At 41.2% G+C, this 23,748-nt stretch overlaps 1 protein-coding gene across 1 annotated transcript in view; it reads right to left on the bottom strand.

Annotated features, from left to right (window-relative positions):
• Window positions 1-23,369, bottom strand: part of PCOLCE2 (procollagen C-endopeptidase enhancer 2) — a 104,214-nt gene extending 80,845 nt beyond the window's left edge. The window contains exons 1-2 of the mRNA XM_073625880.1: window positions 23,122-23,369; window positions 7,487-7,595 (exon numbers count right to left, since the gene is read on the bottom strand). Coding sequence (XP_073481981.1) covers window positions 7,487-7,595; window positions 23,122-23,198 — 186 coding nt within the window. The 5' untranslated portion in view covers window positions 23,199-23,369. The remainder of the gene's footprint in view (window positions 1-7,486; window positions 7,596-23,121) is intronic.
• Window positions 23,370-23,748: the final 379 nt, after the last annotated feature.

A 23,748-nucleotide genomic window follows, 5' to 3' on the forward strand; every position in this document is an offset into this window, starting at 1 on the left:
CCTCAGAAACAGACTTTGATGGAGCTAAACTACAATTGTGATTTGGCTTCAGAAACCCTCACCTGCAGATGAACTCTCAAGCCACTTCTAGAGCTTCTACATGCAATAAACACTCAATAAAGATAGGGTTTCCCAGCCATGTCTTATTGGGAGGAAAAACTGAAAAACGTGGTAGTGCTGAGATTTCAAGGCAATCCTGCAGAATTCTGCCACAAACTTGACATCATCTCATCCACTCCTTCTGAATGGATAGAGAAGATCCCTCAGTAAATATTCCTCCCTCATCAACACTAGCAATGACTGAGCCCTAAGTCCGAATGATTTGCCAGGCACCAACCCTTTTATTCTTTAGAACTTGTATGTCTGGGTAATATTTTGCCGTCATTTTCCGTACAATAAATGCCCAAGTGGGATCACTTGAAGGCTCCTCCATAACATGTAGATGTATACCTGGTCCTAACTTGGAAATATTTTGGTTTCAACTATGCATAAGCTGGGATGACCTCACAAAGGGCTCTGAATCTCCTGGGTGCCTTCTAAGGGTGTGGGTGACTTTAACTCTTGACACCTTCTTGGCACACTTAATGCAACAGATGCCACAGTTTAGCTGTTAAAATATTTTATTAATCAGTTTATTTATGTTCTTCTGTCTGTCTCGTCTGAACATCTCCCTCTCTCTCCAATCCTCTACCATCACTTTCAGCTGCAACAATGTTAATTGCTAACAGGTAACGTGTTATCAGAGCTACCCTGGACTACACTGTGAGGGACACTGACTAAGAGAACATTTGCAATTCAGTGATATATCCTCCACTGTACAACATGATATATGGTGGGGAATCAGTATTCCGATTAAATAATAAACACACCCAATCTGTGCCACACCTGTCACTCACAGTAGTGGCACCAGGGGCCATGCTTGGGTGTGCTTTAACATCCTAAAAATGTCTTTGTGCCAAACTCTTGTCTGGCCTTCAAAAGCCAGAACATTAAAAGTACAGCATAGCATATACAGTAAGAAGACTAAGGGGAACCCTAGCCACCGCAGCTTGATATCCATATTACACAAGAGTAGATAAGCTTGATATCAAGCAACAAAATGTAACTGTGAGTGACCAGTGCACACTGCAATCCAGAAGTTATGGCATCTGAGGTTATGTGTGGGTTTATCTTTACTTTCCTGCTCCTAGCCCCAGCTTGTCTTCTTGTGTGTGACCCTGAGCCCCCCCCCCCCCCCCCACCACCACCACCAAACTTTTCAGTCCCCACCTCCTCTCAGTTTTTCCCTGTCCTATCCTGCCCCCCTCCCTTGCTCTCTCTCCCCCCTCTCTTTATCTCTCTTATGCTCACTCCCCCCTGCCCACTCCTAGCACTGCTCTCTCTTCTCTCTCCTCTGCTCTCTCTTTCCTCTCCTTCCCTCTATCCCTCCCACCTCCTCTGCTTTGTTTTTCCACTCTCTGCTCTTTTTCCCCCCCTTCCTGCTCTCTCTCCTTTTAGTCTGTCTCTTTTTGTACTGGGGGTGTTATTGTGCTGGTAGTTATTGTTGTATTGGGGGTTATTGCTTGCCCTGACACTTGCTGATGGTTATTATTGTGCTGGGGGTTATTGCTGACCCCAACACTTGCTGGGGGTTATCACTGCTGGCTCTGACACAGGCTGGCAGTTCATTTGGTCGACTTTGAGACATTCTGGGGGCTATCTCTGGGGTTTATCATTTTTTGGGGGTTATTGCTGGTCCTCCCACATGCTGGGAGTCATTGCTTCCACTGACACCCCTTAACCACACCCTTTAATCCATGTCCAAATACCATACCCGCTTCTTGCCATTTTCTTTTCCTCAACCAATGGGATCCAACATGTGATATTGCAAATATATTGTGGCCTGCTATTATCCCTCAGCGGTGGTGTCTGATCTTTATACCAGTTCTTCTGGAGTGTCTGCAGTATAATCCATCTTCTGCTCATAGCAGTGGCTGAACAGGCTTTACATTGGACACATGACAGGACACTGATGCTGAGCTTTCTTATATGTGTGCCCTCTATATCCACTCTTGTGAGTGCAACGTTTACTGTCTGTTTTTATGTGTACTGTGTTAATAAAGTTATTGCTGTACTATATATCTCCTTTGCTCCATAACAATGCTCCATAGAAGGAAACACATGTCCACATAATCTAGTTCTATTACTTTGGTCCATATTTTAGAGAAAATATTTGACTCTCCGGGGGCTAGTTTGCGCCCTCAAATCCCAAGGAACATCACATTTCCCATGAGGATGAAAAAATCACCCTTGCGGTTTTGGGGGGAAAAGGGTGGCACTTGATTGTTTAGTCTAGGGGTAGAGGATTAAGGTGTAAATACTTACTCTACTCCTCACTCCAGCAGGTTCCCTCCACAGCTATGACCAATCCCCCACAGCTGCTCTGTAAGCTGAAGCCAGCTCAGGTTGCACTCCAGCCTCCGATACAGATTACTAGCCAGGGCTCGGCCCACAGACTGGAGCTTTGGGAGGAGGAGAGTGCCAGAGCAGGGAGACAGGTAGAATAAAGAGCCTCTTCAACTTTCAATTTCATGTAGTTGAAATTTAAGATAAAGTTCCTCCTCAAAACGGTCCTTTCCTGCACTATCAACCCTGACTTCTCCCATGCCAATGATATATTCCTAATATGATGACTATGGCTACGCAATCTCATACTGGACACCACATACCTAGTAGATCGATTCTACAATGCTTCTCAAAAGAACTAAGTATATGTAAAAAAGGGGTTAAGTATTTTATCCCTGGGATAAAAAAAAATCATCTGGATCCCATCATATACACATTCGCTACCTCTCTTAACCTCTCAGATCACCCACAAATCTCAGAAGATACATCTGACTTTAATGGGCAAAAACTATTTCCCATTGGGCAAGGACAACCTAGCATACCCTAAATGGGACCATCCCGCGACTCTAATGCCGCGTACACACGATCGGACATTCCGACAAGAAAATCCTGGATTTATTCCTGGCGGATGTTGGCTCAAACTTTTCTTGTATATACACAGTCACACAAATGTTGTCGGAAATTCCAAACATCAAGAATGCGGTGACTTACAACACGTACGACGAGCCAAGAAAAATTAAGTTCATTAGCCAGTGCGGCTCTTCTGCTTGATTCCGAGCATGTGTGGAATTTTGTGTGTCAGAATTGTGTACACACGATCGGAATTTCCGACAACGGATTTTGTTGTCGGAAAATTTGAGAGCCAGCTCTAAAATTGTTGTTGTCAGAAATTCTGACAAAAAATGTCCGATGGAGCCTACACACGGTCGGAATTTCAGACAAGCTCCCATCGAACATTTGTTGTCGGAAATTCCGATCGTGTGTAAGCGGCATAAGGCTAAAAGGCCCTCTCAAAAGATTGAACATAATGGGGTTGATTTACTAAAATTGGAGGTTGTAAAATCTGCTGCAGCTTTGCATGGTAGCCAATTAGCTTCTAAATTCAGCATGTTCAATTAAGCTTTGACAAATCATCCTGGAAACTGATTGGCTTCTATGAAGAGCTGCACCAGATTTTGCACTCTCCAGTTTTAGTACATCAACCCCAATGTCTCTAGAAGCCTTAATGCAGAACTTAACTATATCTGGACACCAAAAACTAAAAAAAAAAAGCTATTTTAGTCATTTTTGATATTAAAAGCAAACTCTTCCATGGATCCATGTCTTCATGTTTTATTTTGTTGAGAAATCACTTTGAAAAACACCCTCCTAGCATTTCTACCTACGGCCATCTTGAGTAAGGTCAGATGATTCATGTAGCATTTACTTCCTGGAATCCATCTGCCCCTAGCTCAAGTATGCAGGCAGGAGAGTGTGCTAAGCTGACAAAGCTCCTCCTACCCTCCTCCAGATGAAATAAAAAAAATGCCCATGAAGACTAATACAATGTATGACATAATTTTGGCCTAGGCCAGAAACCTGTTGGCAACAGAAGAAATGTAAAAAAAAAAAAAAAAAAAAAAGGTTTAAAACAATATAATATACCTTTCTATCCACTTACTAAGGTTCTAAGGTTAGCAACATAAGGATTAAAAAAAAGTTAATGTTGATTGAGACAGTTTAAATCAGTTTTAAAGCAGTATTAAAACACAAAACCAAGAATGTAATATATAGCAGCTTACTAATCATTAGATGTGATGTCTGCATTCGTTTTCTTTGTTAGGATTTTTTCACCTGGTGATCTTGCCATTAATACACCTGCTGTATTAGAGTGCCTCCACTCTGGGTGAAAGAGCACAAGGGGCACAGCAGACAGCAGCATTGTCAGTCTGAGGGAAGAGGGTATTGTTAAATGTATAAGCAGATAAATACACTAACAAATTGAAGCCAAACTCCAGCTCATACTTTATAATCAGTTACAGCAAACATTTTTTTTCCTTTTAGGATAAAGGTTTTAAATGAATAAATAAAAGCTGATCACTGTAAGCTACCCTGCCTGTGTTAAATGATTTGTCTCATCCCTGTAACTGATACATTTGGAAGAGAGTATGTTGTTTTGAGAAACAGCAGACTTACTGGCTGGATCACCAGATGAAAATGGAAGAAAGAAAGCCTAAAAAAAACTAATACAGGAATTGCTAATCTGCAATATAATAAATGTTTGCTTTTGGGTTTAATACTGCTTTGAAGATCTAAATGTAGCACCCACAATATGGACTTCTGGAGATTCTGCCAAATACTACAATTTGTATCTTCTCTACCCAAGGCCCTTTGCTCTTCTTCCTAGTCTACCTCTTTTGAGACGTTATTAAATTTCAAAAATATCCCCACACTACATTTCTTACACATGCTGTATAAATCTCTACTGAATATTGAGGGACCTAATTTATGTGGAAAAGTGGGAACTGGAATTTCACCAGACACTGTCAGAAGAACAAAATATCCACAATCCTATTACTTACTCACACCTCCCCCCTGTATTCTAATATGGAAGAGACACATTTTAAATTACAAGCCAGGCATGGGTACTACATCCCACTGAGAGTTCATACCAACCACCTATCAATCTCTGCTAACTGATGGAGGGCTTGTGTGGAATATGGCACATTTGTTCATATCTGGTGGCATGGAAGGGCAGCAATAGGAGCCAGTCAGACTCTGCCACATGCATGTTTACTAATAGTGAATTGCTCAGAGGATAAAAAGCAGATACAAATCAGAGTGAGCAGAGGGATGATTTAATTAGTATGCGGTGGCGGTGTGTCCATAAAGGCGCACGGGCGCCATCCCCCCTCTCCAGCCATCCCCTCTATCAACAATAGATAGATTCATGTATTGCATTAATCTATCCATGGCTGCCGCTGCCACCCCCTATTCAGGTGCCCGGCCCCTTTTCAGATTGCCAGGTGCCTGAAATACAGCGGCGGGGGGTGGTTTTGAAGCACCTGATTAGAGCCATAGGCTCTAATAGGCATCAAAAAAAGGTAAACAGCGAGCGCCATGCTTGGCGTTTGCAGTTCTCCCAGCTGTGTTAGAAAAGCGAATGAATATTCGCTTTCCTAATACTAAACCGCCTCTCCGCCAATCTGGTGCTCGGGTCTGTTACCCGTCACCTGATTGGCTGAAACGACAGGCGCTGTGATTGGATGCCTAACAGGCGTCCAATCATAGGAGAGGACGGGAGAAGATCACATCGAATACATCGCTCGCCGCCGGCCGCCGAGACAGGGTAAGTGCCGGGCAGTTGGGGGGCGGGGGGGGGGGCACAGTGGCAGCTTTCAATGGGCACAGTGGGAGCATTTGATGGGGCACAGTGGGAGGATTTGATATGGCACATTGGGAGCGTTTGATGGGCAAAATGGCGGCATTTAATGGGCACAGTGGCAGCATTTGATGGGCACAGTGGCTGCCTTTGATGGGCACAGTGGTAGCAATTGATGGGCACAGTGGTAGCAATTGATGGGCTAAGTGGGTGTGTTTGATGGTACAGTGGCTGCGTTTGATGGCCATAGTGAGACTGCAATTGATGGGGGTTTTTTTTCAGTTTGTTTGCGCCCCCCCAAAAATTTTGTGCACCAGCCACCACTGTTAGTATGCCTCTTCTCCATCATTATCCAATCATCAGGCATTAGACTGGCAGTGTGGTCTTGACCACATTATGCTGTTGAGTCAGGGAACTTTAAGGGTCTGGATTTATTGTCCGGCAGGAATGCCTGGACGACAAATCTTTGGTAATGTCTGTCACCTTGAGAAAGGAGGCCATAGTGTTTGCAAATCATTGGAGCATTTGATGATTTCTACATGCTAAATATGCTGTTATTGCAACTAACACCTCAGTAAAAACGTAGGTCTTAACCTATTGGTGTGGTGGCCATTTTTTGCACTTTGGATCATAAAGCTGACAGCATGGAATTGCAGATCCTAATGAGGGTTAAACAGTCATGTAAGTAGTTCAGCTACATGTTTAACCATTTGTTACATAGTCGGTAAGGTTGAAAAAAGACACCAGTCCATCCATTTCAATCTGTGGCGTGTGCTTGTGTTTATGTCAATAGTAAATCGTATACCCCTGTATGTTGTGATCATTAAGATGTCCATCTAATAGTTTTTTGAAACTATCGATGCTTCCTGATACCACTGCTTGTAGAAGAGAATTCCACATCCTTACCACTCTGACAGTAAAGAACCCTCTACACAGTTTAAGGTTAAACCATTTCTCTTCCAATTTCAGTGACTGGCCACATGTCTTTTTAAATGTCCTTTCACTGAAAAGTTTTTTCCCTGTGCTAGGGTCACCAGTATGGTATATGTATATAGCTATCATATCCCCTCTCAAGCGTCTCCTCTCCAGAGAGAATAAGTTTAATGCTTGTAGACTTTCCCTATAGCGGAGATCCTCTAGTCCCTTTATGAGCTTTGTTGACCTTCTCTGAACTCTTTCCAGTTTCAGCACATCCTTCTTGAGGACTGGTGCCCAGAACTGGACGGCATAGTCAAGATACGGTCTGACCAGAGTCTTGTAGAGTGGGAGATTTGCTTGATGTTCTACTTTAACTGTTCTGACACTGTTAGTTTAAAGCTTATAGTTTAAGTCAAACCAAGTTTAAGATAAAGTAGAGAAGGATTAAACCCTCCGTCTATTTTTTATTGCTCATCACTTCCTGGGCCATTAACAACGGTTTCAACTGACAGGAAGTAGGGGGAAATATGAAACAGGGACAAGACAACACAAAAATCTGATGGGGGGGGGGTTCTAGCCTTTCCTTCTTCTACTAAAGAAGGGCATTTTTATTTCTGTATGTGTTATTGGAGACTCTCACACTTCCTGTCTGGTAAAACATTGTCAGCAGGACAGAGAATTGGGACAAATCTCTTAATAGAGCCCCTGATCGCAGTAAAAGGCTGACAGGTTCAAACTTTCCACAATCTAAAGCTAAGAAAAATGTTTTGTCTGAACATTCTACAAACTAATACAGCATAAAAAGAAGGGGTGACCACGTACCATGATCCTCCATGTACACTTGCTATTAGGAGGGTAAACTCCAGGAAATCCTTCACTTCCCAGTAGACCACTTTCTCCCGTTAGATTTCCACCACAGGAAAAATGATGTCTGTACAGAAGAGAATGTAGTTGAGTTCAAGACATTAAAGTAACCAGCATTGAAAGAGAAAAGTGAAGCGTTAGGTGCAATATCCCCCTTTTTGTGGTGAGAAAACCCCAGAGAACATATTGGCTAATTTAATACATGAAATAGCAGCCAGTCAGATTTGACATTTCAGTAATGTTTACATCAGTCTGTGTAAATGTATTCGTTGAGTGATGAAGAACCGAAAAACAAGGGAGTCAGACAAACATAATCTGTAGCTTTGGATGACTGGTATAAAATGGTGTTCAGCCACTCACATGTTAACAACCCTAGAATTAAGGTATGTCATGGGGCATTACTTTAAATGTATATATATTTTTTAAATAAAATATATCACTGAAATCCATGTGAAGAAAGACTGATCAGGTCAGAATAAACTGTCAAGTTTGCTTTGGCTCTGAACAGTATTTGGAGAATGGGCAGATATTGGATATTTTATTGCAAAAACTGACAAACTTGGCAAGTCTATATAAACATTAAATCATCTCCCTTCACGGGAAAAACAGGGTAGGTTGATTCACGTATAATTTAAGCTCAGTTTCTGTCTTATTAGGAGCAAGAAGAGCTGTCAATGTGACCATATGTTATTGTACACAGCGTGGGATGTCAGACATAAAAAACACTGCCACTTGGGATCTCATAAAACCCAGGCATATTGGTCTTAGGTTTCCTTCAGTCAACTGGATGTAAAATGCTAATTTTTCTATGAAATCTGACCATAAAAACTTCTAGTGAACTGTTGTATAAATTGACGGCCAGATCAAGACCTGTAAACATGATACAATTTATGGTCCTCTAGGACATCTTTACCTATGTCAGGATTAATGAAATTCAAATTATTTTGTGTGCTTGCCAGTTCTAATCTAACACAAAGAAATGCATTCAGTAAAGTCCATATCAGGGCCTGGACTTGAACTTGGGACCTTGCTATTTCTGACAATGACTGCTTGCTGAGCCACCTGGAATGCTGGACAGTTATTTGGACAATTCCTTGAATGATCCTGCCTTAAATCTTCTTTGTCTTGAACCTTAAACTTTTTGCTCCTGCCATGAACTTCCTGATTTAGTCCAGGTCTCTGCACTTCCTGTTTGCCAGATTATTGTGCTCCCTCCAGCCAATATCTCTCTTTTGTCTCTCCTGCTGCTGTCCATATCTTTGCTATCATTCTTTACCGACCTTTGGCTTGTTCCTTGACTATGCTTCTGCTTAATCCCAACCTGCAACCATTTGTTACTGACCTTTTGGCTTGTTTCCTGACTATGCTTCTGCTTGATCCCTACCTGCTATATCTGCTACTGGACCCCGGCTTGCTCACCTCCTGGAGGCGCGATCCTGAGGAGGGTGAACTGGTACTAAACAGGCAGTAAAATCCATCTCCAGTATCAGGATCTCCGGTGAATACTGGTTCCTCTAGACTCCACACCTCAGGGGAAACTGTATCAGCCAGCGTGACCTGCTTGTATACCTGTCCTGCTTGTCGGTGGGTGCTCCTCCACTACTATAGCTACTGGCCTCTGAGCCTGACTCCAACCAAATCATTTTTTAAATTTTAAATGGACTGAGGAAAAATTTGAATCTTGGCAGATTTTTTTTTTTTTTGCTGCCAGTGGGGACTAGGGGGGGGGGGGGGTCTCTTATCAAGTTTCTAATACCAGGAACAGGTTTTATCAGGACAGAAGTTCTAAACCTTTCTTAAACTACACTAAAAAGGCGTTTTGTTACTTGTTTCTGCCCCCATTGACACCCTGCAGGATACAGATGTAATAAAAACCTGGAAAGATACAGTACCCTTCCTGTACTGTCCAAAAACGTTTTGTGTGGAGTTAAATATGCATGCTGCCATTATTGACCTCCTTTGAAATGATAGTTGCTAGCTGTTAAAGTTACAGGGTGGCAATACTTTAAATCACTCATCTGGAACAAGCATTTAGTACAATACGTCAGAACTCCATATTAGAATAGTTATTTTGTGCTAAGGGCTTATATCATTTGAGGCCACAAATCCACATGACATCCAAGCATCTTCAGGAGAGGTCAGCCATAAAAGACCCCATATTTTCTTGGGCAAGGGTTTCCTTTTTAAGTCAAAAGCCTGATAATTCATTTCTGGACAAATGCCAGCTGATACAATTTTTATATCTTCTGGTAATTATTCCACTGATGGTGACGTAGCTGCATTAACATTCCCAGATTTGACTACTTCCTGTAGTTAAAGACATTTTAAAGAAAGAATGGAAGACTGACATTCCTCCTGTAGCAGTAGGACATGGAAGTGTCCATGGTGAGACTGAAATATCATGCAGGGTATAGGAGTATAAGAAGCCAGGAGGTGATGTCAAGGGTGTTATCCAGTTGGAATAAACCTTCCCTTATGAACCATGTAGGCTGGTCAAAGTCTCCAATCCCAGAGAACTCCTATTACAGGGAAACGTGTCGGGCAGAGCTAGAGCCATCACACACGGCAGTATCAGATTGTCCCACGGCTGTACTTTTGGTTGTGTATACCGCTTGTACATTTCATCTACATGTAAGTGCACTTGCCTATCAATAAAAAAAGGCTTTTACAGTACTGCATTATAGGGCTTTTCCCTTCTTATGCTTAATATACTGTATATCCATGCTTGAGAGGCTGGATTCAAGTAGAGGCTAAGACATGCATTCCTGTTGTGGGGACACCATTGCTGTATGTTAATGATGGGGTTACAGAGCTATTGGAAGGTCTGATGGTGAGAGTGTGGGTCTTCCATTTGGATACAAAACATATGTGATCTCTATAATTCGAGATTATTCCCGTCTGGTAAGAGGCCTCGACATTTGAGAAGCACCTTTAGCACTGGAGCACTTTTTTTTTCCCGTAAATTCTTTTTATTAATTTAAAAATAAGGTAAGGTTTACAAAACAGAGCCTATTGGGCATACCCAGGCTTGCAAGCACACAAATTAGGTAATTTTAACTAACCTAAGGCAACCTTTCTCGAAACTGCTGATGTTCTCCAAGCATAAGTCAGGAGACAACTCTATACCAAGCTAGATTAGTTCAAGATGAAAAGGAGCAAGTCAGAATTAGGGATGAGCCGAACACCCCCCGGTTCGGTTCACACCAGAACAGGCAAAAAATTTGGACGAACACGCGAACACCGTTAAAGTCTATTCTTTTTTCCGTTCATTGGTTCATTAGGTGGCATGAGATGGATTTACATTGCGGGACATTTTTATTTTTTAATAAAGGACTTGTCCCAAAGTGTCTCCTGTCATTTTTACTATTTCTGACACTTTTTTGTGAATTGTTTGGGGGTACAATGTACCCGTTACCAATTCACATAAGGGGGGCGGGATCTGCGGGTCCCCTTGTTAAAGGGGGCTTCCAGATTCCGATAAGCCCCCTGCCTACAGACCCTCATAACCACCGAGCAAGTATTGTGGGGATGAGGCCCTTGTCCCCATCAACATGGGGACAAGGTGCTTTGGGGGGCTACTACAAAGCATCCTCCCCATGTTAAGGGCATGTGGCCTGGTACGGTTCAGGAGGGGAAGGCGCTCTCCCTTGCACCCCTGCTCTTTTTCCACAACCTGCCAGGTTGCGTGCTGGGATAAGGGTCTGGTATGGATTGGGGGGGACCCCTATGACATTTTTTTTTTACATTTTGTTTTGGGCTTCCCCTTAATATTCATACCAGACCCAAAGGGCCTGGTAATAGACGGGGGGGGGAACCCATGCCGTTTTTTTTCATTGAGTTTTATCTATATTGAAGGGATCCGACAATTACAGCCGCGATCAGTTTTAAATGACATTTTTCCTTTGGAAATGTCATTTTGCTGTGGTACTGTTCTAAACACGGGAAAACTACGCCACTTTACAGGCATACCACCCCCAGGCACGATATTTAACCACTTCCAGCCCACGGACGTCAAATGACATCCTGGGCTTTGGGTGGGTATATCTTCTGAATGATGCCTGTAGTTACAGACATCATTCAGATATTGCCGGTTTCAGCTGGCGAATCTCTACACCATAGGAATGATCATAGTGGCCGTTCCGCCGCTTGATCGTTCCTATGGGAGGTGAGAGGGGACGTCCCCCCCTCCTCCCGCCGCCCTCCGGTGCTTGCTCTGACTCACCGTTACGATCGGTGAGGCGGAGAGTGGATCCGCCGGTGCTGGATGTAGATCATAGAGATTTCCGGCGGACCAGATGGTCTTCGGAGTCTCTATGATCGTCGGAGGCCGGGCGCGATGTTATGATGTCACGCCCGGCCTCTCCATTCAAAAAAACTGCGCCGCTTCGGCTGGGAAGCGGCGATCGTTTTATTTATTTTTTTTATTTCAGGCTTCCCAGCCTAGTGGTGAGATATGGGGTCTTATTGACCCCATATCTAACTATTAAGAGCACCTGACATGTCATATTGCTATTACAAGGGATGTTTACATTCCTTGTAATAGGAATAAAAGTGATCAATTTTTTTTTTTTCAAAAAAGTGTCAAAATAAAAAAAATAAAATATAATTAACAATTAAAAAAAAAATTTTTTTTTAAAGCGCCGCTGTCCCCGTGTGCTCGCACGCAGAAGCGAATGCATACATAAGTCCCGCCCACATATGAAAACGGTGTTCAAACCATACATGTGAGGTATCGCCGCGAACGTTGGAGCGAGAGCAAAAATTTGGCCCTAGACCTCCTCTGTAACTCAAAACATGTAACCAGTAAAAAAATTTCAAGCGTCGCCTATGGGGATTTTTAAGTACCGAACATTGGCGCCATTCCACGAGCGTGTGCAATTTTGAAGCGTGACATGTTAGGTATCTATTTACTCGGCGTAACTTCATCTTTCACAAAATGCAAAAACATTGGGCTAACTTTACTGTTTTGTTTTTTTTTAAACACAAAACAGTTTTTTTCCCCAAAAAAACGCGTTCGAAAAATTCCTGCGCAAATACTGTTTGAGATAAAAAGTTGCAACAACCGCCATTGTATTCTCTAGGGTCTTTGCTAAAAACACATATATAATGTTTGAGGGTTCTATGTAATTTTCTAGCAAAAAATGATGATTTTTACATGTAGGAACAAAGTGTCAGAATTGGCCCGGTATTGAAGTGGTTAAAGGAATATTTCATTTTTATTGTTTCACTTTAAGCATTATTAAAATCACTGCTCCTGGAAAAACTGCCGTTTTTAAAACTTTTTTTGCATTGATACATGTCCCCTGGGGCAGGACCCAGGTCCCCAAACATTTTTTATGACAATAACTTGCACATAAGTCTTTAAAATGAGCACTTTTGGTTTTTCATTTTAGTGTCCCATAGACTTTAACGGGGTTCTGCGGCTTTCGAATTTGCCACGAACACCGCATAGTGCTCGTTGAATGCCAAACGTCCAAACAACCAAAGTTCGGCACGAACCGTTAGCCCATCCCTAGTCAGAATTAATTATGGGGCAATACTGTTGAGACGACAGGATCCAGATGGCCCATTCCTTAAGTTTATAAGGAAAACCTCTAGATTCATATGTGACTTTGTACAATGGTATCATTTTATTAACAACGGACTTCCAGAATTCTAAAGTAGGGGCCTGAGGAGATTTCCACTTAAGGAGTATAGACTTACGAGCATAAAATAATAACCGGTCTATCAAAATTCTCATGGCTTTAGAGGTAGCTAGTAGATGGACCAGATCTTAATATACAAACTTCAATGGATAAGGGTACCAAAATGGTAGTAACAGAACAAATGCATCAAGAAAATTCAGTCCAAAAAAGTCTAATACTCGGGCAATCCCAAAACACATGTAAAAACGTTGCAGGGTTTTCAGAACAGTGCCAGCATGTAGATAAGTGTGAGAGGGAAATCTTATGTATTCTTTGGGGAGTAAGGTAAACTCTGTAAAGAATTTTGAATTGTATAAACCTATCCCTGCCTGAGACCAGGTGCTGCATGGGATATTCCCAAACATCTTCCCAGTCCTCCGAGTCCAACTCTGGGACCTCCATGCGCCAACAGGACAGAAGCTTATCAAGACCATTGTGCATAGTGGGCTGAAGGGCCTTATAAATGGTGGAGAGAGGTTTATCAAGGATTTCCTCTTGCAATAGGGACTCCCTGATAATGTAAAGGTACTGGTTAATTACGAAATTACAACTGAAATGCACGACGCAGCTGGAGGTAACAGAACAGGTACAAGTTAGGGAGAGAGTATATCTCTTTAAAGGGAATCAAAAGTCTGAAGAACACCCCTGTACAAATTTGGCTAAGGTGTTTTTTCCCTTTAGAAGCCCATATATTAGGATCAGAGACCAAAGAGAATTGTTTGAGAGAGGGGTTGAGCCACAGGGGTGTATAGGGCAAGAAATTATGAGAGGACAATGGGTTTTGGGATTGCCGTGCCTTTACAACGGATTTCATGGAGGGTGTAGCTGGAAAGAGGGATGAGGAGCCTCTCTATATGCAAATAAATCAGGGAAATCCAACCCACCCTGCATCCATGGTAGAATTGTCAGCATAAACCTGGGCTGCTTTGCACCCCATAGGAATGAGGCCATTGCAGATTCAAACTGTCTAAAATATTTCCTGGGGATCCACAGCAGGGCATGACAAAGTATGTATAGTATAGAGGGAAGTAATTTAATTTTAACAAGATTAATCCCACTCATGAGGGAGAGAGGGAAGTGAGACCATAGCACTGGAGCACTTTTATATTTTTTGAGCACTGAGCACTTTAAAGGCACATTGGATGTCGTCGCTATATGAACTCTGTATTTTTTGTATCTATTTATTATCATTGATATGACATTTTTACAGTACTTCATTTTTGTATCAATTATGGGTATCCGCTCTGCTGCACTCAATCCCGCATCTTATCTCCCTTTCCATACACATGCCTTCTGAGGAAGGAAAAATGGAGCTAGAAGTTAATGTGCACGTCCACCAGCAGCTCTGTGTTTGCCAGTGCAGAGGGACTGAGGTCCCGTGAAAGGGAGCAATACTACATTTTAACAAAAAAGGTACAAACCCAGCGATTTTTAACTTTTAGAACATATCAGGAAGGGTATTGATTGCTTAGAGTTGCAGTGGCCCTTTCAAGGCATTGAGGCTGTACAACCACTTTAAGGTTACTGTTTAATTCCATTATTCAGGATTTGTAAGTTGCAACAGTTTGATATCTATATTAACTGAGCACAAGGTTTTCATTATATAAAAAAAGCTTACTAAAGTTCTGCCAGACCAGTGATTCTCTATGCTCACTTCTAATCCATAAATGGTCTAGGGGGAGTTTGTATTTTAATTTTTCTTTCTATTCCCTCTTAAACGCTATGACTGGTTGATAGAAATTTTGTTGACCCAATGAACCTTTAAACGACTTCATTTGAAAGTGAACATGCAAATTTTGTAAATGTATTACTCACCAAGGAATCCAAACAAGGTTCTTTAGAAAAAAAAGCACCTATAGGTATTGTCATATCATGTGTTGCTTCTCTTACAAAAGTTATTCGTAAAAATTATTGAAATAGGAAAACACATTCAGTGCCATGCCTTATACAGTACATCTTACATATATTTCAGATGGCCATAATCAATATAATAGCTAGACAATCACAATGACTACCCAGGGGGCTAGTGCCCTCCAGTATCAGACACACCAGCCGGTCTCCCCCTCTTCCTCTTTTTTTTTGGGGCATTTTGTTTCATTTAGTTAAAGTGATTATAAAATCTTGGTTTTTTTTTGTTTTTTTGGGGTTTTTTTTAGTTAAAAATGACAAACATGTTATACTTACAGTACCTGCTCTGTGCAGTGGATTTGCACAGATTTGCACAGATCAGCCCAGATCCTTCTCTTCTCGGGTCCCTCTTCGGGGCTCCTGGCCCCTCCCTCCTGTTGAGTGTCCCCACAGCAAGAAGCTTGCTATGGGGGCACCCGAGCCGAGTCACAGCTCCCTGTGTCCATTCAGACATGGAGCCGTGGCCCGGCCCCGCCCCCTTTATCTCCTCATTGGCTGACTGAATTTGATTGACAGCAGCCGGAGCCAATGGCGCTGTGCTGCTGTCTCAGCCAATAAGGAGAGGAGTCCCGGGCAGCCAAGACAATCCTACAACATCGCTGGATCTAGTTAATTAGATTTTTTTTTTTTTTTTTGGAGGTTTGTAATTATATTAACAATTAACTGTAATTGTAAATAGAGACTGGACTGCATGATTGTTGGTTTTGTAAGAGAAATGTCTAAAAAAAATAATACAAATTATTGGCATAAAAATTATTGAAATAGAACATAGTCAATTTTACATGAAACATGTTCAGTGATGCAAACTGAAATTCAGATGAAACATACAGCTGAATTCAGGCTTTGTACATTGGAACTCATTTAAAAATGTGCCATGTACATAAAACCTGACAGCACCTAAGTTCATGAGTGAGTTTTGCCCTGGCTGTAGTCCTCTTTAAAATCATTCAGGTCTTCCTTGTTTGTGTCAATTACATAGGCATGTACACTGTAACCCGGATAACTCCCAGGACTAATCTTTACATCCCTCCATACATACCATCATGTCCCCGCATTACCAGCTGACAGACTAAAGAATGTTATTTTAAAAAATGAAATTGGGAACTCCTATAAATATGGCATTTCAGTGATTTCTATGTTTGTGTAAGAATGAAAAGACTTTTAAGTGTTTCCTTATGTTACTTTGTTCTCTTCCTCTCCTGTCATATAAGGCCTCATAATACAAAGTTCATACCCCTTCTCTGTATAGAAGCATTGGTTTGTACTACATCTTTCCAGATGCTGCATGTAGCCAGGGTTAACCATCAGACACAAACAGGGAGATAGCATCCATCTGATGTTGCGGTTATGGAGATGTTTTCTCATACACCTACACCTCCCACATAAAATGAGGTCACCAGCAGCTTCCAAAAGATCATTCCAATCTCGAAAGATGAGTCAACTTGTAACATCACTTTGTAAGATCACAGTTTTCTCCAGAAGGGTCATTCAGATGAAGCTACAGTCAGTTTACACCACTTTAAATGGAAATTCCCTAGTAAACGGGAACACCAGCACATATGAACAGAGGATTCACACTTTCCACATCCACTGTATAAGCAACAGGGCAACCTTGTTTCACCATTATTCAGTACTCCACTGAGAAAAAGTAGAAGTTGCAAATGTAGGTCCCAGTGTTAAGAGCATAATCTGAGGACAAGGTTTTAGAACTCTGGTGTTAAGATAAAAGACTTTAAAAAGTTCACTTGTTTACTTTTATTAGAAAGTTTAATTTGTAGGTTTTCCTGGGGCAGCAGCATCATTTTCTAATTGTAAAAGCCCAAGACTGTCCAGGACAAATGACGCGATGGATCAGAAGTACTACATTGTGGTGGATGCATTGCAGCAATAGGACAAGATTGGTATTCTTCAAAATACACAAGTAATAACTTGTTTGAATATCTAATCTGGCCTCAGATATCCAAAACATGCCCTTCTATAGTACCTTGACCAAGGGCTCTAAATCCTGAGGTTCTCAGACATGAAAGTCAAGGGCTAGGCTGCTGCTTCCAATCTTCTGCAACTCCTTGATATTGAGGCTACTCTTTATCTAAAGTAGCGTTCGGTATGCCCAGTATTCTCTAAGGCTGGATTCACACCTATGCATTTTTAGTGCTTTTTGCATATTGCAGATTTGCACTACAATCCATTTAACATGGTTTCCTATGGAACACATTCGGTAGTACGAATCTGCAAAAAGCACTAAAAATGCATAGGTGTGAATCTAGCCCTAATGTCTGTGGATAATGTACCAAAGCTGTAGCATTTGGAATTTTAAAAAGCACTCTTGTATTGTGAATAATACATCTTTAAACTAAACTTGTCACAAACCTGAGTGTATCAAACTAAGCATATAATAAAAATGTATAAGCCATCATTACTTTGAAACGTAAGCTCATTTCAAAACTTTCAAAAAAAGTCTGCTGCCTATACCATACCATACAATATACACAACCCCTACACTTCCCTGCAAAATATCCAGCTTGCCTACCTTCTTTCAAGCCCTCCATTGGTCAGCAAGTCCGCCCATCACAATGAAGGCCGTCAAAGTGAAGGACTATGCATGCTTCAAAGTTGGGTGGGGGGGGTTGGACCAAGCTCTACCTTTACAGAAAATGTTGAACTTTGTAACTTCAGCTGTCTAACTCTCTGGATCTCTATTATTTTGACACGCATCCTATAGACAAGGTATCCTATACTCATGTATTGTTCATTATATGCTCAGTTTACCTTACCCAAGTTTGTGACAGGTTTATTTTAAAGTGATTCTAAAGGAAAGATTAAAAATAGCAAACATGTTATACTTACCTGCAATGTGCAATGGCCCCTGAGCCACGCTCGGCATGTCCATTCACACACAGAGTGTGTGTAATGCATAGAATGCATTAAGGTAAAAAGCCTTGAGCCTTTCAAACCACTTTAAGAATGCACCACTCACAACACGGCACTACTCTAAACAATACTAGATGCTAAGATTTTGATACGCTGTCTGCACATTTCTCAGATAATGCTGAAGGACACGTCTTTGGACCAGCAGTTTTAAAAGCAGACAGAATCATTAGGGCATTGTATAGGTGATCATGATCCCCTACTTTATAATATTTGCCTATGTGCCCTAATGTTAGAACTATAATATTTTGGAATTTCCATTCTTTTGCTTTTTTAAGGCCTGATTCACACCTATGCATTTTTAGTGCTTTTTGCATTTTGCAGATTTTCACTACAAAATGTGTTCCATAGGAAACCATGTTAAATGGACTGTAGAGCAAATCCATACTGTCCTTTAATATGTGCACAACGCAAAATGCATAAAACATTAGTAGCAGATTTTGTATTGTTTATTTCTTATAAGACCCTAAATTGATCATTAGCATTTTATTGTTTTAGTATTGGCATGGCAGCTTCACGGAAAGGTCAGTTACACTGTACAAGTTCAGTTAAGCATTACCTAGAAATCAAACAGTTCACATGCTGTGTAATAAAATCTAAATAAACAGCCAACGGAATTATCTCACCTGTAAAGTGAGTTGAAGATAAGTAATGGCATTAAAGTCAAATTTTATGAGTGGAATAAACTCAGAGGTGGTTAAAAGCTTTCACACGTTGATTGCCAGACTGGATCACATATACTTTGCTAAAGAATCAAATGCTCAAAATGCAACTTAATACCGGTTCATGGGAGCGAAAGTACCACTTAGTCTCACACTAAGAAATGTGATACTAAAGGAGCGAGGGATATTATGTAATTCTGGGTTCCTTGCACTTTGGGAGAAAAGGGAGTGCAGTATAATGACCAATTGCAGATAGTCTTTGGGTCCTCGGAGGTATTAGGCAAAGCCAACACGAGGAAACATCAGCTGTAATGCAATATGTATATAGAGAGCGCCAGCACGTGTTATTACCTTCCCAAAGCTTTGCAAGATGTTCTCCACAGGTAGAAGGAATGTAAGGATCGGGGACAATTGTAGGATGAGAAGCAAACTGGATTAATGGAAGCGTTTGAAGAAGAAGCAGGGTGTATGCATGCTATACACATCTAGTCAATTGCTTGGGAAAAGCAAACAGCATACAGACTCAAATAACAACCAAAACCACTATACTATGAATAAAGATCAGTGAAACAGGAAGAAATATACCTACAGGGCACTTGTTTTTTTAAAACATACATTATTTATTATGATTCCCTAAGAAACCTAATAAAACATAATAAACAATTACTGATACAGATTGCTGATTTTATGTGTGATTATTTTACTCATGTTCTGTTTATTATACAGTCTTAAGTATTTTAATGAATCATAATATAAGATGTTCAGTTCAAAAACATGCACTACTTGATGTCATATATACAAGGTACTTGAAGGCTATAGTCACACTAGCCAATGCCCTGAAAAGCAATCTGTGGAGGATCGCTTTTTAGCCCACGGCTAAGCAACTGCTGTCAGGCATTCAGGAGGTGATCCTGTAGTCCTTCTGGAAGACTGATTTTTTTTTTTTGTTCTTTTTTTCTGCTGATTGACAATTTATAATAGGGATAATGGATAATAAAGCTTTTGGCTCACGGTTGTGGCGCAGCCCCATTGATTTGAATGGCCAAGTTGAAAGCGCAACTCGGCGTGGCGTGTCAAAACTGCTGCAGTGCAAAACATCACATCGCAGAATGTGAACAGCCTCCCAAGGTTGTTGTATTTACAAACTTTTTATTGTATAATGACAACATAAAGGAACAAACATCGATGATAAAGTAATATCAATAGACATTGAATTCACAATAAAATGTGATCAGAAAAAGATAAATACAATATACAATTGTTTGATCTTAAATATCTATATAAAGATACAATATGATATATGAAACAATAAGTATGGGTTTAGCCTCCCAAGGTTGTTGTTTTGCTTTTAGGTGGGCAGTGATGGGGCCAGTAAAGCAGTGGATAGGTTAAGCCATAGACAGGTCATACATGATTCATTTTCCTTCATTCAACCAGCGGGTTGAACGAAAGAAAATTAATCGATTCCCCCATCCACACATTCAAGATGGATGGGGGAGAATCCCTTCTGCGGAGCTATTAAATTCTGATAACGGGGAGAGTTCCCCACATTCAGAATACTCCCATTAGCACTGCCAGCTATAGCTGGTGGCACTGATCAAGTGAAAATTTTCCAACAGGCTGGTTGTACAGAAGCTGATCTAGAGATCGACTTCTGTACAACCAGCCTGCCCATAGATGGATCGAAATTCAAATGGTCCCCGCTGAACTGGTTGAATTTAGATCTATGGCCAGCTTTAAATAGTTCTTGTAGCTAACAATGGTTTCTGAATACTTGATGTAAGTCAATGAGCACAGAATGTTTAGCATGTGCTCTGGAAGATCTATATCAACCCTTCTCAACCTTTTTACCCTGGAGGTACACTTGAAGTAATTTTCATGTCTCAGGGAAGTCCTACTAAAAACAACTATCTACAGCTTATGACAGGTCATATACTTTTTTAGCAGCACCCTGAACTATAATATGTTCAGTAATAATCAAATAAAAATGATAATTATTAGTCAGAAAATAAGGCATTAACAACTGCAGGGGTCCTTTACATTAGCAGTCTGCGGAGTTGTGACCCCTTAACGTGGTGGTTGGCCTCATTGAGAATGGATGACCTAAATAGTACATTAAAAACCTTCCCTTGTAGTGGGGCTACCCCTGTACTCCAGGGGAAAAAATTACTTGCTTAGTATGTAGGTACTGGAAAAAGCAGTTTGACTTACCCGATCTCCTGCACCTCTGGCAGCTGGCTCTCTCCTTCTCACCCCTATGCTCTGGCGGTGGACTATACCTTGGCGTCCTCATGTCCAATACAGGGATATGGACCCTGCATTGTACTCGATGACGTCAGAGGGGATCAGACTCCTGGAGTGTAGGGGGGGGGGGGGCTGCAGGGACCGGTACATAGGTGTGGAAAAGGCATGCAAGAGCGGAGCAGAGGGTAAGTAAAACTGCTTTTCTTGGTCCCATAGATGCATTTAACCCTTGCTTCGCAGAGGCAGCTCACTGCAAGGGAGTTCAGCTTTAACTGAGTCTACTGAACAAATTAGTAACCAAGAATCATAATTTAATCTATATTTATTTACATTTACATGCAGTATTTGTATACTTTATATATTTTGTATACAGTGATGCTGTACAAAGTTTAGTATCCTACAGCAACAGTGTTTCATCATTCATCAGTTTAGAGAATAACAGATGAGTTCAGTAACCTACAGCAACCAAATTTCATCCTTCATCTATTTAGAAGATGACAGATGAGTTTATAACCCCTCACAACTACACTTCATCCTTCAGCCATGAACAAAAATGACAGATGAGTTTGGTAACCTATAGCAACCACGTTTTATCCATCATCCATTAATGACAGGTGAAAGGATATTGACCTAACAGGTAGGTTTAGTAACCTACCAACCACATGTCATCCCTCAGCCATTTAAAAAAATGACAGATGAGATTAGTAACTTATAGCAACCATGTTTCATCCTTTAGTCTATGTTTCCACTATTGCGTCCCCAAAGTCGCGCGATTTTGCTGCTTTTTTTGCTGCGATTTTACCGCGACTTGAAGCAATGCCTGTGTCTATGGACCTCAAGTCGCATCAAAGTGGGACCAAAGTAGTGCAGGGACTACTTTGAAGTCGCACAGATATGAACGGTACTCATTGGAAATCATGGGGTACGACTTGTCATGCGACTTTTCAGTCCCAAGTCGCATGAAAAGTCACACTAGTGGTAACATAGCCTTAGTCATTTAGAAAATAAACAGATAGTTCAGTAAACTATAGCAATCACATGTCAACCTTGAGCCATTTAGAAAATGAAAGATGAGATTAGTAACCTATAGCAACCAAAGTTCTTCCCTCCTCCAATGACAGGTACATTTTGTATCCTATAGTAACCACATGTCAGTCTTCAGCCATTAGGAAAATAAAAGATGAGATTAGTAACCTATAGCAACCACAACTCATCCCTCCTCCAATAATGACATATAAGTTTAGTGACCTATAGCAACCACATGTCCATCTTCAGCCATTTAAAAAAAATGAAAGATGGGATTAGTAACCTATAACAACCATAATTTATCCTTCAGCCATTAGGAAAATGACAGTTTTTTGTAGGTTTAGTAACCTACAAAAAGCAAATTACATCCGTCATTCATTTAGAAAATCACAGACGAGTAAAGTAACCTATGCCAACCATATTTCCTCCTTCAGCCATTTAGAAAATGACAGTAGGGTTTAAACAAACCAATAGAAACTGCATTTGTTCTTAATTCATTTAGGAAAAGACAGTTGACCTTAGTAACCTACAGCAACCACGTGTCATCCTTCAGCCATTTAGAAAATGACAGATGAGATTAGTAATTTATAGCTACCATGTTTCACCCTGCAGTCATTGAGAAAATGACATAGTTTTGTTTATTAAACTATCGCAACCACATGTCAACCTTGAGCCATTTAGAAAAAGAAAGAGGAGATTAGTAACCTATAGCAACCACAATTCATGCCTTTTCCAATAATGGCAGATATGTTAAGTAACCTATAGCAATCATGTGTCAGTCTTCAGTTATTTAAAAAATGAAAGATGAGATTAGTAACCTATAGCAACCACATTGTGACCTTAGTTCATTTAAGAAATGACAGGTGTCATCCTTCAGCCTTTTCTACAATGACAGATGAGTGTTTCTAGTTGCTATGGGTTCTGTACTTTGCAACAGCAGAAAACCTAATAAAGTAAGAGGAAGGTTGGGAAAGTGGTCTGGTTAGTCATGTATGATAAGCAGCATATGGCTGGTCTGTAGATTGCTCATGGCAGTGGAAGGGTTAAACAGAGCAGCTGGGGTCCCAGATCAGCCAGGTAGTAGTGGATGGGCAGTGGGCACAGTGGGAAGGATGGTACCACCCAGGATGTGTCTCCTTACCTTTCATTGGGTTGCTGTGCAGAGCTGCGAGCAGCCAGGAGCAGGCAGAAGAGCAGCACAGTCAGTTGGTTGCTCATGTCTGTCCCTGCAGTAGTCCCCCCAGTAGTAGGGATGATGAGCCTACAGGGGTTTTATAAGGAGGGTCGCCCTATAGCCTGAGCCTCCACTCATTTCCCATCTGGGAGGTTCTCTGGCATAGACAGGCTCCAGATGAATATCCCATTTGTTCCTGCAGTCCTGGGGAGGAGGGGATCCAGTTCTCCCTAAAAATCTGATCCTCCCCTCTCCTCCCCTTTTAGCTTCTTTTTTTTTTTCAAAGGCTGACATTAACCCCTTCACACCTGAGAGCATCTGCCATTGCAATCATAGGTGGCTTTATTTCCTCGAAATGAAGGGGAAAACCCATGTGTATTTCATAGAAGATCGTTCATTGTTTGGCCAGCATGCCAGCACAGACAGAGCAGACTGCAGCATGGGGACTTGAGAATGACACCTATGTTTGAAAAGATGTGATGTACACCACATGCAGACAATCATCTAATGTAAACAGTGACTACAGTCAGGGAAAGTTTTACCAGCTGGAAAATACACAGAGAAAAGACACAGGAGCAATAGAAACATTTCAAG

Source organism: Aquarana catesbeiana, linkage group LG04 (assembly GCF_042186555.1).
Source record: "Aquarana catesbeiana isolate 2022-GZ linkage group LG04, ASM4218655v1, whole genome shotgun sequence".
Taxonomy (NCBI): Eukaryota; Metazoa; Chordata; class Amphibia; order Anura; family Ranidae; genus Aquarana; species Aquarana catesbeiana.